Source organism: Choloepus didactylus, chromosome 6 (assembly GCF_015220235.1).
Source record: "Choloepus didactylus isolate mChoDid1 chromosome 6, mChoDid1.pri, whole genome shotgun sequence".
Taxonomy (NCBI): domain Eukaryota; kingdom Metazoa; phylum Chordata; class Mammalia; order Pilosa; family Megalonychidae; genus Choloepus; species Choloepus didactylus.
Genome location: NC_051312.1, coordinates 86,647,780 through 86,661,267, shown reverse-complemented (window position 1 = coordinate 86,661,267; position 13,488 = coordinate 86,647,780). Strand labels below are relative to the sequence as shown.

At 34.2% G+C, this 13,488-nt stretch overlaps 1 protein-coding gene across 1 annotated transcript in view; it reads left to right on the top strand.

Moving 5' to 3' along the window:
• Positions 1 to 13,488, top strand: part of FCHSD2 (FCH and double SH3 domains 2) — a 442,594-nt gene that overhangs the window by 353,177 nt on the left and 75,929 nt on the right. The window contains exons 11-12 of the mRNA XM_037840535.1: positions 1,085 to 1,201; positions 10,987 to 11,091. Coding sequence (XP_037696463.1) covers positions 1,085 to 1,201; positions 10,987 to 11,091 — 222 coding nt within the window. The remainder of the gene's footprint in view (positions 1 to 1,084; positions 1,202 to 10,986; positions 11,092 to 13,488) is intronic.

Here is a 13,488-nt window from a genome sequence, read left to right as displayed (position 1 = left end):
CAATTTACTGTTCTTTACCATCGTTTATCAGCCTGTTCCTGCCACTCTTTCCTGGGTGCTATAAAGTGTTCTTCTGGCCTCTGGAGTTCCAAAAGGTTGTTTCAGACAGTTCCTGCCTATTTAATAGTTGTTTTAGTGGAAGAACTGAGTCTGCCATCCCTACTCTGCCATTTTCCCCAGAAGTCGCTCTTTCCTAATTATTTTAACAAAGATTTTTTTATGGCTCCTTAAGAGTTTAGAGAGAGTTAAAAATAGTTTAGCGGTTAAGAGATCTTCTGGAATTCAATCAGATTTGTGTAATCAAGATTGTAACACTTTTTAGCTAAATTACTTAACCTTTCTGAATCTTTGTTTTCTTATCCATAAAATGACACTGGTTCTCACCTTCAGAAACAAAGTTATATGAAGCACTTTACACAAAACCTTGCACAATAGGGATAAATTATAAATTGCTAGTTTTTTTTTAGAATTTGCAGTTTGTTCTTTGTGAATCAGAATCATAGCATTTTAGAACAGTGATCATTCAGTCTATTCCCCTTTTCTTTCATATTGCATCATTAAAGCCCGGAGAGAAGGAAAAAGCGAGTTCAAGGTCGTGTAGTAAATTGGTGATGGGCTTATAACTAAGTTAAACCCAGTATCTTGGGAGTTTTGTTCTCACTACAATTGTGTGATATTATTTTACTCTTTTCACTTCAGGTATTTGTTCTTTAATCACACTGAAACTATTGAGTTATTTCCATTTTTATCCATGCAATTCTTTTTAGTGCCATAGTAGTTTGGTATGGACACTTTTTTTTCCTTTGCTTACCTTACCTAACTTCTTTTATACCCAAAAATGATTAATCCACAGTGTTAGAGATGATGCTTTCATGTTCAGACAAAAAGGCCTGTGGTCATTTATGGGTTCATACTGTCCTCTTACTCTCCTAACTTGTGATGACATGAGACATTGTTTCCCACAGTGTTGGCACATGACTCAGGTTTTGAGTGCTGGTTGAGCAAAGACCCTCTGTTCAACTACAGTGTAGTAGTGATTATAATAGATTCCATATTTTTCTTTCTATTCTCTCTTGTGTTGTAGAGCCGACAATTAGAATCAGAAACTGCAACCACAGAGGAACACAGTCTAAACAAGGAGGCTCGGAAATGGGCCACGCGGGTGGCACGGGAGCACAAAAACATTGTTCATCAACAACAGGTAAGTGTAATAGAAAGTCTTAGGCCATAACCAGTTTAAGAAGTTGAGTTTTATTAATATGTTATTCTGATAAGTCAAAGATGAATACTGTAAGTTCAATAGCAATCTCTAAAAAAATAAAAAGTTGTATACATAATGAGCAAATAGTGAAGATTAAATGCAATGCTAAATATTCAATCCAAAAGAATGCAGAAGAAAAAGAAAACCAACAGATGCAAAAATAGGAAAAAATAGCAAGATATTAGATTTAATAAGTCCAACTATATTGATAATTACATTAAATATAGTCTAAATATACCCCAATTAAAAGGCACAGATTGATGGGATTAAAAAAAGCAAGACCCAAATTTGTGCTTTATATAAAAAAGACATTTGAAAATAAAGACACAGATTAAAAGAAAGTTGGGGGAAAATACACAATGCAAGTACTAATCATTAAAAAATCTGGAGATTGTCTAATATTAATGTTATGTAAAATACACTTCAGGACAAGAACATTATGAGATATAAAAACATTTTAAATATGTATACGTTTAGTACCAGAGCTTCAAAATACATAAAGCAAAACCTCACAGAACTAAAAGGGAAATGGACAAATCCATAATTATCGTTGAAGATTTTTAAGTCGTCTCTGTAACTGAAAGAATAAGTATATGGAAAACATGTAAGGATATAGAAAACTGAGCCAGTACTATCAAGGAAATTGATTTAATTGACATTTATCGAATTCTCTCTCCAGTTACAAGCAGAAGAATACACAAAGGCATACACAGAGCATTTACTAAGGTAAATCAGGTGCTGAGCCATAAAAAAGAAAATTTCCACAGATGTAAAAGGATTGAAATCAGACAGAGTATAATTAAATAAAATCTATGGAATTAAATTAATTCATTAAAAATGTTTGGAAAATCCTCAAATATTTGGGAGTTTTAAAACATACTTCTAAATAACCCATGGGTAAAGCAGGGATCAGCAAACATTCTCTGCACAGCTCCAGAAGTAAATATTTTCAGTTTTGTGGGCCAAATGGGCTGCAACTACTTTCACAACTACTCAATCTTTTATTGTGGGTTGAAAACAGTCATAGACAACATGTAAGTTAATGGGTGTGACTACGTGCCAATAAAATTTCATTGATTAAAAACAGGTGTTGGTATTCTTGAAAACCCTAAAGAAAACACAGGGCTCTATCTAAGACTGTCAAAGTTTTACTTATTAAGTTTATTTTCCAGAAACTTAAAACCTCCAGATTGTTACTATGCCAGATAAGCCCTGAAACTTAGAGGGACCAGTCTCTCCCAGAACATGAACCAGTTGCATTCCCCTACCACATAACATCGACACCCGTTTTCAACATGAAGAAGTTAGAATGGTCATTGCCCAAATATCCCTGAAGATTGAGAGAATGATCAAATGAGAGGGAGGAGTTGTAACAGAGAAGTTAGGATTTAACAAATGATTATGACTATTGAATCATTACATAGATATTTCTTTTTAGTTTCTATTCTATTAGAACAGCCAGAAGGAGATACCTGAAATGGTGGAACTGTAACCCATACTATACTTTGAAATTTACTCTATAACTGCTTTTTGAACTATATTTTGAAATTTATCACTTTTCTGTATATATGTTATATTTCTCAATAAAAATGTTTTAAAAAAAACAGGTGTTGGACCAAGGACATAAGAAAATATTTTGGACTGAATGATAATGAAAACCTGAGATATCAAAATTTGTGAAATGCAGTTAAAGCAGTACTTAGAGGAATTTATAACTTTAAATTTTTACTATTAAAAAAAGTTTTCAAATGAAGAATCTAAGTTTTCACCTTAAGACAGAAAAAGAAGAGAAATAATTCAAACTACCTAGAGGGAGGAAATAAAGATAAGAGCAGGTATCAACAAAACAGAAAATGGACACACACACCCCCTCCAAAAAAAAAAGAGTAAGATTCAGTGGCACTAATAGCTGGTTCTGTGAAACAATCAATAAATTGATAAACCTCGAGGTAGATTTTTTTAAGAAAATAAAAGAGAAGTTAGTTACCAGTATTAGGACTGAGAGAAAATACATAATAACAGATCCTACAGACATCAAAAGTGTAATAAGGGGATACTGCTAACAACTTTATGCCTTAAAATTTGTGAATAAACTCCTTAAAAGATGTGAATTGCCAAAACTAGTACACAAATGGTGTAGAAAATCTTAATTGCCTTGTGTCTTTTAAGGAAATTGAACCTGTACTTGAAAGCCTCCCCACAAAGAGAATGTCCTACCGAGATGACTTCACTTGTGAATTCTATCAAAAAGTTAAGGAAAAAGTTATATCAATCCTACATAAATTAATTTTAGAAAATAGGAAAGGAAGGGACTATCTTCTCGCTACTTTTGAGGCCAATATCACTGTTTTGGTTTGCTGAAGCTGCCAGAATGCGAAATACCAGAAACGGATTGGCTTTTAAAATGATAGTTTATTAGTTCACAAATTTACCATTGTAAGGCCATGAAAATGCCCCAATTAAGGCATCAATAGGACAATGCCTTCTCAGAAGAAAAGCCAGTGGCATCTGGGATTCCTGTGTCACATCGGAAGGCACATGGCTGGAGTCTGCTGACCCTCTCCTGGGGTTAGCTTCTGGTTTCCGTTGCTTTCTCCAAAATGTGTCTGGGCTTCTGTCTTAACTTCTCTCTAAGCTCCTGTGTATTCTTGCTTGTTTCTCCCAGGGTGTTTCTCTCTAAGCGTTTGGGTGTCCTCTCTTAGCTTCTCCAGGGCAAACTCTGGATTTCATCTCTTAGCTTCTCTCCTGGTTCTGGTTTCAACGGCTGTCTCCAAAATGTTTCTGGGTATTTGCTCTCTAAGTGTCTCTGAGCTTTCTTCAAAACGTCTTTGCCTTTTATCCTCTCATAGAGGGCGCCAGTAAAGAGGATTAAGATCCATCCTGAATGGGTGGGATCACATCTCCATGGAAACAATCTAATAATTAGACAATAGGTCTGCCTCCACAAGAGTGGATAAAAAGAACATGGTTTTTCTGGGGTACATAATAGATTCAAACCAGCATAGTCACCCTAATATCAAAAGTAGATATAGATTACAGAAAAATAAAACTACAGACTACTATCCCTTATGAAAATAGACATAAAAATCCTTTTAAAAATATTAACAAATTGAATCTAGCAATATATAAAAAGGGTAATTCATCATGATGAAGTGGGGTTTATCCCAGCAATGCACAATTGGTTTAGCAATAAGAATTTAATCAGTATAGTTTACTTTAAAGGAATAAAGAAAAACAACCGTATGATCTCCTTGATAGGTGCAGAAAACATTCGATGAAATTTACATTCATGATTAAATAAGTAAATATCTTAGCAAGCTAAGAATAGAAGGGAACTTCCTTGCCTACACCTAACAAAATGTTGAACATCTGAACACTTTCCTCCTAAGATAGGTAAAAAGGCAAGGATGTTCACTCTGTCCTCTTCTATTTATCATCATACTCCCAAGAAAAATATATAAAAGGCATATAGGTTAGAAAGGAAAAAATAAAGCTCGTTAGTCATAAACGACATGATAGTGTACATAAAAAAATCATAAGCAATCTACCCAAAAAAAACTGGTAGAACTAATAACTTAATTTAACAAGGTTGAAGGATGCAAGGTGAGTATAAAAAAATTAGTTGTTCATTTATGTATTATAATGAAGAAACTGGAAATAGAAACTTTAGAAGATACTTCATGTAGAATAGCACCCCAAAAACACGATATATATGTTTAGGGATAAATTTAACAAAAGAAGGAAAAGACTTGTACACTGAAAAGTATAAAACATTGCCAAAAGAATTTAAAGATACCTAAATGAGTTAGGTTGGAAGTCTCAATATTTTTAAGATACCAATTACCTCTAAATTGATCTGTATATTCAGTATCATCCAGGTCAAATGCCAGGTAGGGCTTTTTGTAAAATTTGACAAGTTCACTCTAAAACTTATATGAAATTGCCAAAACAATTTTTGAAAAAGTACAACAAAGTTGGAGGACTTACTGTACTAATTTCGAGACATAAAGCTACAGTAATGAAAATGTTGTGGTATTGGAGCACCAATGGACGTATAGAAGAATGGAACAACATAAAGAGTCCAAAAATAGATCCATACATATTTGGTCAACTGATTTTCAACAAAGGTGTAACAAGCTTGTAAAACTGCAAAAAACATTTTAATAGAAAATCCAGCTGTGCTTTAAATTCATGACTAATTAGGGTACAAGGATGATTCAAAATTTGAAAATCTCTCAGTATAATAAACTGCATTATATTATGAAATTATAATTATATGATCATTTTCATAGTTGTCCAAAAGACTTTGAGAAAATTTAGTATCCCATCATGATTAAAAAAAATTTTTTTAATTCCCAGCCAGCTGGATAGAGACTTTTTACCCTAACAAAGGTGTCTTCTTGAAACTTATGGAAAATAATATACTTGATGGTTTTATTGGTTTTCTATTGCTGCTATAATAAATTACCACAAATTTAGCAGATTAAAACAACACAGATTCATTGTTTCATAGTTTAGTAGGTCAGAAGTCTGGGTCTGCTCGGCAGGTTCTTCTGCTCTAGCTCCCACAAGGCCAAAATCAGGATGTTGACCCGCAGCTTGGGCTCTTATCTGCAGGCTCTGAAGGGAAATCTGCTTCCAAGCTCATTCAGGGTTTGTCAGACTCCAGTTACTTGCAACTGTAGGATGTGAGGCCCCTGAGCTGGGATCTGCCCTTGCCTCCAAGAGGCCATTCCCTTTAGCCCTTGCACTTGGGCTCCTAAATCTCAGAACTAACAGTGGTGCATTGAATCCTTCTCAAACATGGAATTGCTCTGATTCCCCTTTTTGCCACATCTCTTGTTTCACTTCAACCAGAGAAAGTTCCCTACTTTTAAGGGTTCAAGTGATTAGATTGGGCCTACTTGGATAATCCAGGATAATCCTTCCATTTTAAGGTCTATAACTTTAATAACATATGCAAATTGCATCTAACGTATTCACAGGTTCAAGGGATTAAGGTATGGACATCTTTGAGGGCCATTCTTCCTACTACAATGATAAACAAAAACAAAACCCTTCATCACTACAACTTTTTGGTGTCATAACAGAGGATTTAGTTGGTGCAGTAATGAAAGAAAATAGGAGTTTAAGTATTAGGAAAAGGTGTATCTGTTATTATTTGTAGATATGATTGTCTACCCCAGAAAATCTAAGAAACCCAACTGTCAAGCTATTAGAAGTAATGAGTTCAGTAAGATAAATAGATGCAAGACTGTATACAAAAATCATTAATTTTCCTACTAACCAGCAATTACAAATTTTGACATGCAGTTAGAAAAAAATTTATTCACTATAGGAATAAAATATTGATAAACAAACCAGTGAAATACCATTACCCGTAAACAAAGGCATATTCTTTAACCAAAGAACATAAAAGAAAACACAAATAATTGGAGAGATGCAAAAATGTGGATTTTTACCAAATTTATGAATAATTTCAATGAAATTCCAATCAAATTTACAGCAAGATAGTTCTAAAGGAATTTGATAAGCTGGTTCTAAAATGTATCTGGAATGTTTTTTTAACTATACAAGAAATGTACAAGAATAGCCAAGAAAAACAGTAATGAGACACTTGTCTTAGCACACACTGAAACATACTATAGTAATTAAAACTGTGGTATCATACACAAATTAACAAATATATCAAAGAAAATGATCTCTGTATATATGGGAATTTAAATTCGTGTATGAACCTTATTTGGGTACTGGTTCAAACCAATCATCCATAAAAAGCCACTTTGAAGGCATTTGGGAAAATATTATGATTAACTGCATATTAGAGGCTACCAAGGAATTGTTGTTAGGTCTCATAATGGTATGGCTATATAAAGAAATTTTCATATTTCTAAAGACTTTTACTAAATCATGTAGGGATAAAATGACATGATACATAGAATTTGCTTTAAAATGCTTCAGCAAATTTTAAAAGGAGGATAGGTGAAGCATAGGAGTCCATTCTACTAGCCTTTTTACTTCTTATTATATTTGGAGTTTTTCATAATAAAAATATATATTAATGGCATTTCACATATTTGGGGGAAAAGATTAAGTATTCAATAAATATTAGAGCAATTGACTGTGTATTTGGGAAAAAATAAAAAGTTAGATTCCTCCCTTCCACCAGATACAAAAATAAATTTCAGAAGACTTATATTTTAAATACTCAATGCAATAGTATAAAAAACTGGAAAAATACATACGTATTTTTGATATATTACTGATGACTTCTTAAGCAAGACACAAAACCCAGAAGCCATGCAGGAAAAGATTGGTAAATGTAACTACATAAAACTAAAACTTTCTGGAGAGGCTAAACCTGCTTATAATTGTGCCTAAGACTCTCCCCCTGAGTGCCTCTTTGTTGCTCAGATGTGGCTCTCTCTCTAACTAAGCCACCATGGCAGGTGATCTCACTGCCCTCCCCACTATATAGGACCTGACTTCCAGGGGTGTAAATCTCCCTGGCAACACAGGATATGACTTCCGGGGATGAATCTGGACCTGACATCGTGGGACTGAGAACATCTTCTTGACCAAAAGGGGGATGCGAAATGAAACGAAATAAAGCTTCAGTGGCTGAGAGATTTCAAATGGAGTCGAGAGGTCACTCTGGTGGGCATTCTTATGCACTATATAGATAACCTTTTTTAGGTTTTAATGTATTGGAATAACTAGAAGTAAATACCTGAAACTACCAACCTCCAACCCAGTAGCCTTGACTCTTGAAGACAATTGTGTAACAATGTAGATTACAAGGGGTGACAGTGTGATTGTGAAAACCTTGTGGATTACTCTCCCTTTTTATCCAGTTTATGGATGGATGAGTAGAAAAATGGGGACAAAAACTAAATGAAAAATAGGGTGGGATGGGGGGATGATTTGGGTGTTCCTTTTTATTTTTATTCTTATTCTGATTCTTTCTGGTATAAGGAAAATGTTCAAAAATAGATTGGGGTGATGAATGCACAACTGTATGATGATACTGTGAACAGTTGATTGTACACCATGGATGATTGTATGGTATGTGACTATTTCAATAAAAACTGAATTAGAAAGAAAAAAAACTAAAACATTGTGTAAAACAAGAATGTTTAAAAAAAAAGGTTGAGAAAGGGCAGAGAATGGGAGGAAATATTTGCAACATGAATAATAGGGAAAAAACAAATATCCAGAAAAATACTTATTTAAATAATGAATAGTGAAAGGACAAAAAAAATTGGAAAATGGAGAGAGGATATGAACTGGCATTTATAGAAGTAGTAATACAAATAGCCAGCAATATAGGAAGTGATGGTCTACCTCTCTAATAGAGAAATGAGAATTAAAACAATGAAATAATAATTTTTATATGTCATATTTGCAAACATTTTAAAGATTTGCCTATCCAATGTTGATAAGATACATAGAAAATATCTCTCACATGCTATCAGTAAAAATAGGTACAACCTTTTCAGGGACAATTTGACAATGTCTTTTAAAATTAAAACATACAGTTTCCATTTCTATGTTTTTATCCTAAATAAATATTCTCGTGTTCAAAAAATATAGTGTGTGAATATATCTCAATAAAATCGCATTTGAAAAAAAAATAATTTGACTAGGAACTCCTAGAAGAAAACGTAGAGAAGCATCTTCAAAATATTATGGTAGGAGGTGGTTTCTTAGATCTTACACCCAAAACACAAGCAACAAAGAAAAAATAGATAAATGGAACTCAGAGTACTTTTGTGCTTCAAAGGAGTTTGTCAAGAGGGTAAAAAGGCAGCCTACTCAATGGGAGAAAATATTTGGAATCCGCATATCCGATAAGGGTTTCGTATCCGTTTAGTATCCATAATATATGAAGAAATCCTACAACTCAATGATAAAAAGAAAAACAACCCAATTTAAAACCAGACGAAAGACTTGAATAGACATTTTTCCAAAGAGGATATACAAATGGCTAAAAAAACACGTGGAAAGATGTTCAACATCACTAGCTATTAGAGAAATGCAAATTAAAACTACAGTGAGATATCATTTTGTACCTACTAGAATGGCTTTTATTAAAAGAACAGAAAACTGCAAGTGTTGGAGAGGATGTGGAAAAATAGGAACTCTTATTTACTGTTGGTGGGAATGTAGAATGGTACAGCCGCTGTGGAAGACAGTTTGGTGGTTCCTCAGGAAGCGAAGTATAGAACTGCCATATGATACAGCAATTCCACCAGTAGGAATATACTTGGAAGAATGGAAAGCAGGGATGCAAATAGACATTTGCACACTGATGTTCATAGTGGCATTATTCACAATTGCCCAAAGATGGAAACAACCCAGGTGTTCATCAACCAAGGAATGGATAAACAAAATGTGGTATATACATACAACGGAATATTATTCAGCTGTAAGAAGAAATGAAGTCTTGACACATGTAGCAACATGGATGAACCTTGAGGACATTATGTTAGTGAAATGTCAGATATAAAAGGACAAATATTGTATGATTTCACTAATACAAACTAAATATAACTAGCAAACTCATGGTCTTAATAGCTAGAACATAGTTCACCAGAAGATAAAATGAGGGCAGAGAATGGGGACCTGATGCTTAATTTGTGCAGAATTTGTAATAAGGTTGATTGTAAATGTATGGAAATGGATAGAGGTGATGTTAGCACATTATGGAGAGTGTAATTAATGATGATACATGGATGTGATTGTGGCTGAAAGAAAAATTTAGGGTCGTGTATGTCACTAGAAGGAAAGCCAGAGGATGAAACATGGGACTGTATAACGTCATGAACCCTCTTATGAGTGGAAATGTTCTAGAATTGATTGTGGTGATGAAGGTACAAGTCTGAATATACTAGAAAATATTGTTTGTACACTTTAGATGGATTGTATGGTACATGAATTTATCTCAATAAAACTGCTTTTTTAAAAAAAAAATCATTGACTAAGCTGTTTGTGTACTATTTATAATGTCAAAAAATTTGAAAATTCAAATAGCAAGAGAGTAAGAGTAAATAAAATATACAGTTAAACTATTGAATCTATGAATTAAATCAAGAGAATAAAGTCAATTTATTGATACTGACAGAAGACTTTCTTAGATACATTGAGAGGGAAAATAATACTATATACCTCTTATTTCACTATTTATTAAGGCATAATTATTCCTGTGCAGATATGCATATAAATGCATAAGGAATGGTCTGAAAGAATACATATAAATTGATAGAAAATCAGTTATCTTGGAATGGAGAGTGCATGGTGGGGCATACAGTTACAATGGGGACTTTTTGTTGTTTTGCCACAGTATTCTGTATTTGTGAAATTTTTAAAAATTAAAGCTGTGCATGTCAAAAATTGTGCAATCATAAATAAGGTCTGTAGATTGTGCCAATGTCAATTTCCTGGTTTTGATATTGTACTGTATGGTTATATAAATTGTTACTATTGGGGGTTACTATGGGAAGAGTACACAGACCTCTCTACTGATGTGCAACTTCCTATGAATCTTTAATTATTTCAAAATAAAAGATGTCTTAAATAAATAAAGGAAACAAATTAAAGGTAAATAAAGCAATCATGGCCACTAATCACTAAAGTCTTTGAATTATCTAAATACTCTAGGCACTGAAGGGAAGAGGAGAAAAAGGGAAAAACAGTCATCATTTTTTTCCTGTTTTCTTTAATAGGTTTTAGATGAGCTGGAATGTCATGGAGTTGCTGTATCAGAACAAAGCCGATCAGACCTGGAACAGAAAATAGATGAAGCTAGAGAAAATATTCGTAAAGCAGAGGTGAGATGGGAACTAATTCTGGTGTTTTGCCCAGTTCCAAAGACAATGTCATAGCTGTGATATGCACCTTTAGAATTTGGTTTCTGTACACTCCTTAATTTGAATATGATTCGACATCTTCATCTATGTGCATGGTATTTTTTATCAAGTACTGCTATATACAAGGTAGCACATATAACAAAGAGACATTGAACCTGCTGTGACAAATTTGTAATCAAGAAACATTAAATAACAAAAAATTAACTACAACGAATATACTGATTTTTAAGTTTTCACAAAATACATAGTGTACAAGTCAAATTAATGGCATAGAAATTGATACAAGTTTAGAGCCTAGAAAAGTCTCCTCCATTTGGAATGTTCCATGGATCCAGGAACAGGAGCTAGACTTTTAAGAATGGGGAAGTGGGTTAACAGAGGGCAAAACAGGCTCGCATCTGCCTGGCCCGGAGAAACCCCATTAATCCCAACTTGGCCACATTCCAGGGACAGCCTGATCCACAGCCTCCGTAGCAAGGAGGGCAAGGCATGTAGTGAAGAGCCAATTTCCTCTCTGAATTCGGGGTCATGGCTAAGCCATACCCTTAGATGCTGGCCAGGCCCTTGCCTAGTTTGATGAGTTTTTCATGTTGTTTGTTTCTTCAAACTTGGGAGGAAGCCAGTTTTGAAGCCTTGGTGGAACAGTAGTGACTGAGGCAAGTCTCAGAAGTTGTCTGAAGGGTGTGTTTGTCTTTCATTTTCCATTTCCAGACTCCATCCATAGTGTGATTATCTGGTGCCCCAGCTTAACCAAACCTCACCAACCCCCCACAGTAGCAGTAGTGGGTTTGGTCACACAGAGTCTGCATTTAGGCTAAATGACCTGTTATTTCCATGAATGTGCAAAACTACCCAGTGTTTGTTAGTTTAAAGCTAAAAATAGGAAGCAAGATTCCCACAACAGACTGTCTCTCTCTCCTAATACCAGTATTTAAGTCTGCATTCTCAGAGGCAGTTTTTCTTACCAAATATATGAAATGTGCTAAAACCATCGTGCTAGATCCATTATCTCAGTTTTGAATATCTGTGAAATTTAATTAATCCTACTATCTTAAAATGATCTCTCACTTAATTTCCACTTACCAGATTTAGCCCAGCTGAAATTGCACATAAAAAGGCACATGAAAAAGGCACATAAAACTTTTTATGCACATGGAAAGGTGTAATTATTGGGATAGTAGTTGTGTGATTATCGTCATACAATTTTTGAATAGAAGACTACAAGAGTCTTTAGAGGAATTGACAGTAATGGTTTCTATAGATTCCCTTTCCCTTTCTTCTACCTATATTTCATTTACATTGGGTTTGTCTCTTTCCATTCAATAGTTATTTACTTTATTTATTATAAATACCTTTATGAAAGGGAGAAAACTGGTTAAAATTCCATTATATCCCTTTAACTTCATGTTTGGTTTTTAAGTCCTATTAACATGAGTAGTAGCCTCCCTTCCTGATTAATCTGACTACCCAGTGTCTTCTATATTGTGTTTCCATACAGTGTTGCTAATTAGAATAAAAATGTTTTGAGACACTTAGTAATAGAATGGGTTGAACTTAAACCCTTGGAAATGGATAGAGGTAAGAGTACCATGTTATTGTGAGAATAATTAACAGTACTGAATGGTGTGTGAATGTGGTTGAAAGGGAAAGTTTAGAGTCATGTGTATCACCAGAAGAAAAGATGGAGGTTAAAATACGGAAATGTATAACATAGTGAATCTTGTGATGGACAGTGTCTGTGATTAACTGTACACATATTAAAAAGTTCTTTCATGAACCAGATCAAATGTACGACACTGTTACTATTAATAATAGAGGGGTATACAGAAAAAATAGTACCTATTGCAAAGTATGGACTAGAGTTAACAGTAATATTTTAATATATTCTCTCATCAACAGTAACAAATGTACCACACCAATACTATGGGTCAATAATAGGGGAGGATTTGGGTTTTATTTTTTATTTTTATTTCTTTTCTGGAGTAATGAAAATGTTCTAAAATTGATCATAGGAATGTATGTACAACTATGTGATGATACCGTGAGCCAGTGATTGTATACTTCGGAGGGTGTGCCAGTTTGAATGTATAATGTCCCCCAGAAAAAAGCCATATTCTTTGATGCAGTCTTGTGGGGCAGACATATTAATGGGGATTAAGTTGGAATGTTTGGATTAGATTATTTTCATGGAAATGTGCCCCAGCCAACTGTGGGTGATGACTCTAATTGGATAATTTCCATGGAGGTGTTACCCCACCCATTTAGGGTGGGTCTAAATTAAATCATTGGAGCCTTATAAATGAGCTGACAAACAGAAGGAACTCAGTGCAGCTGTGGGTGACATTTTGAAGTGCAGCT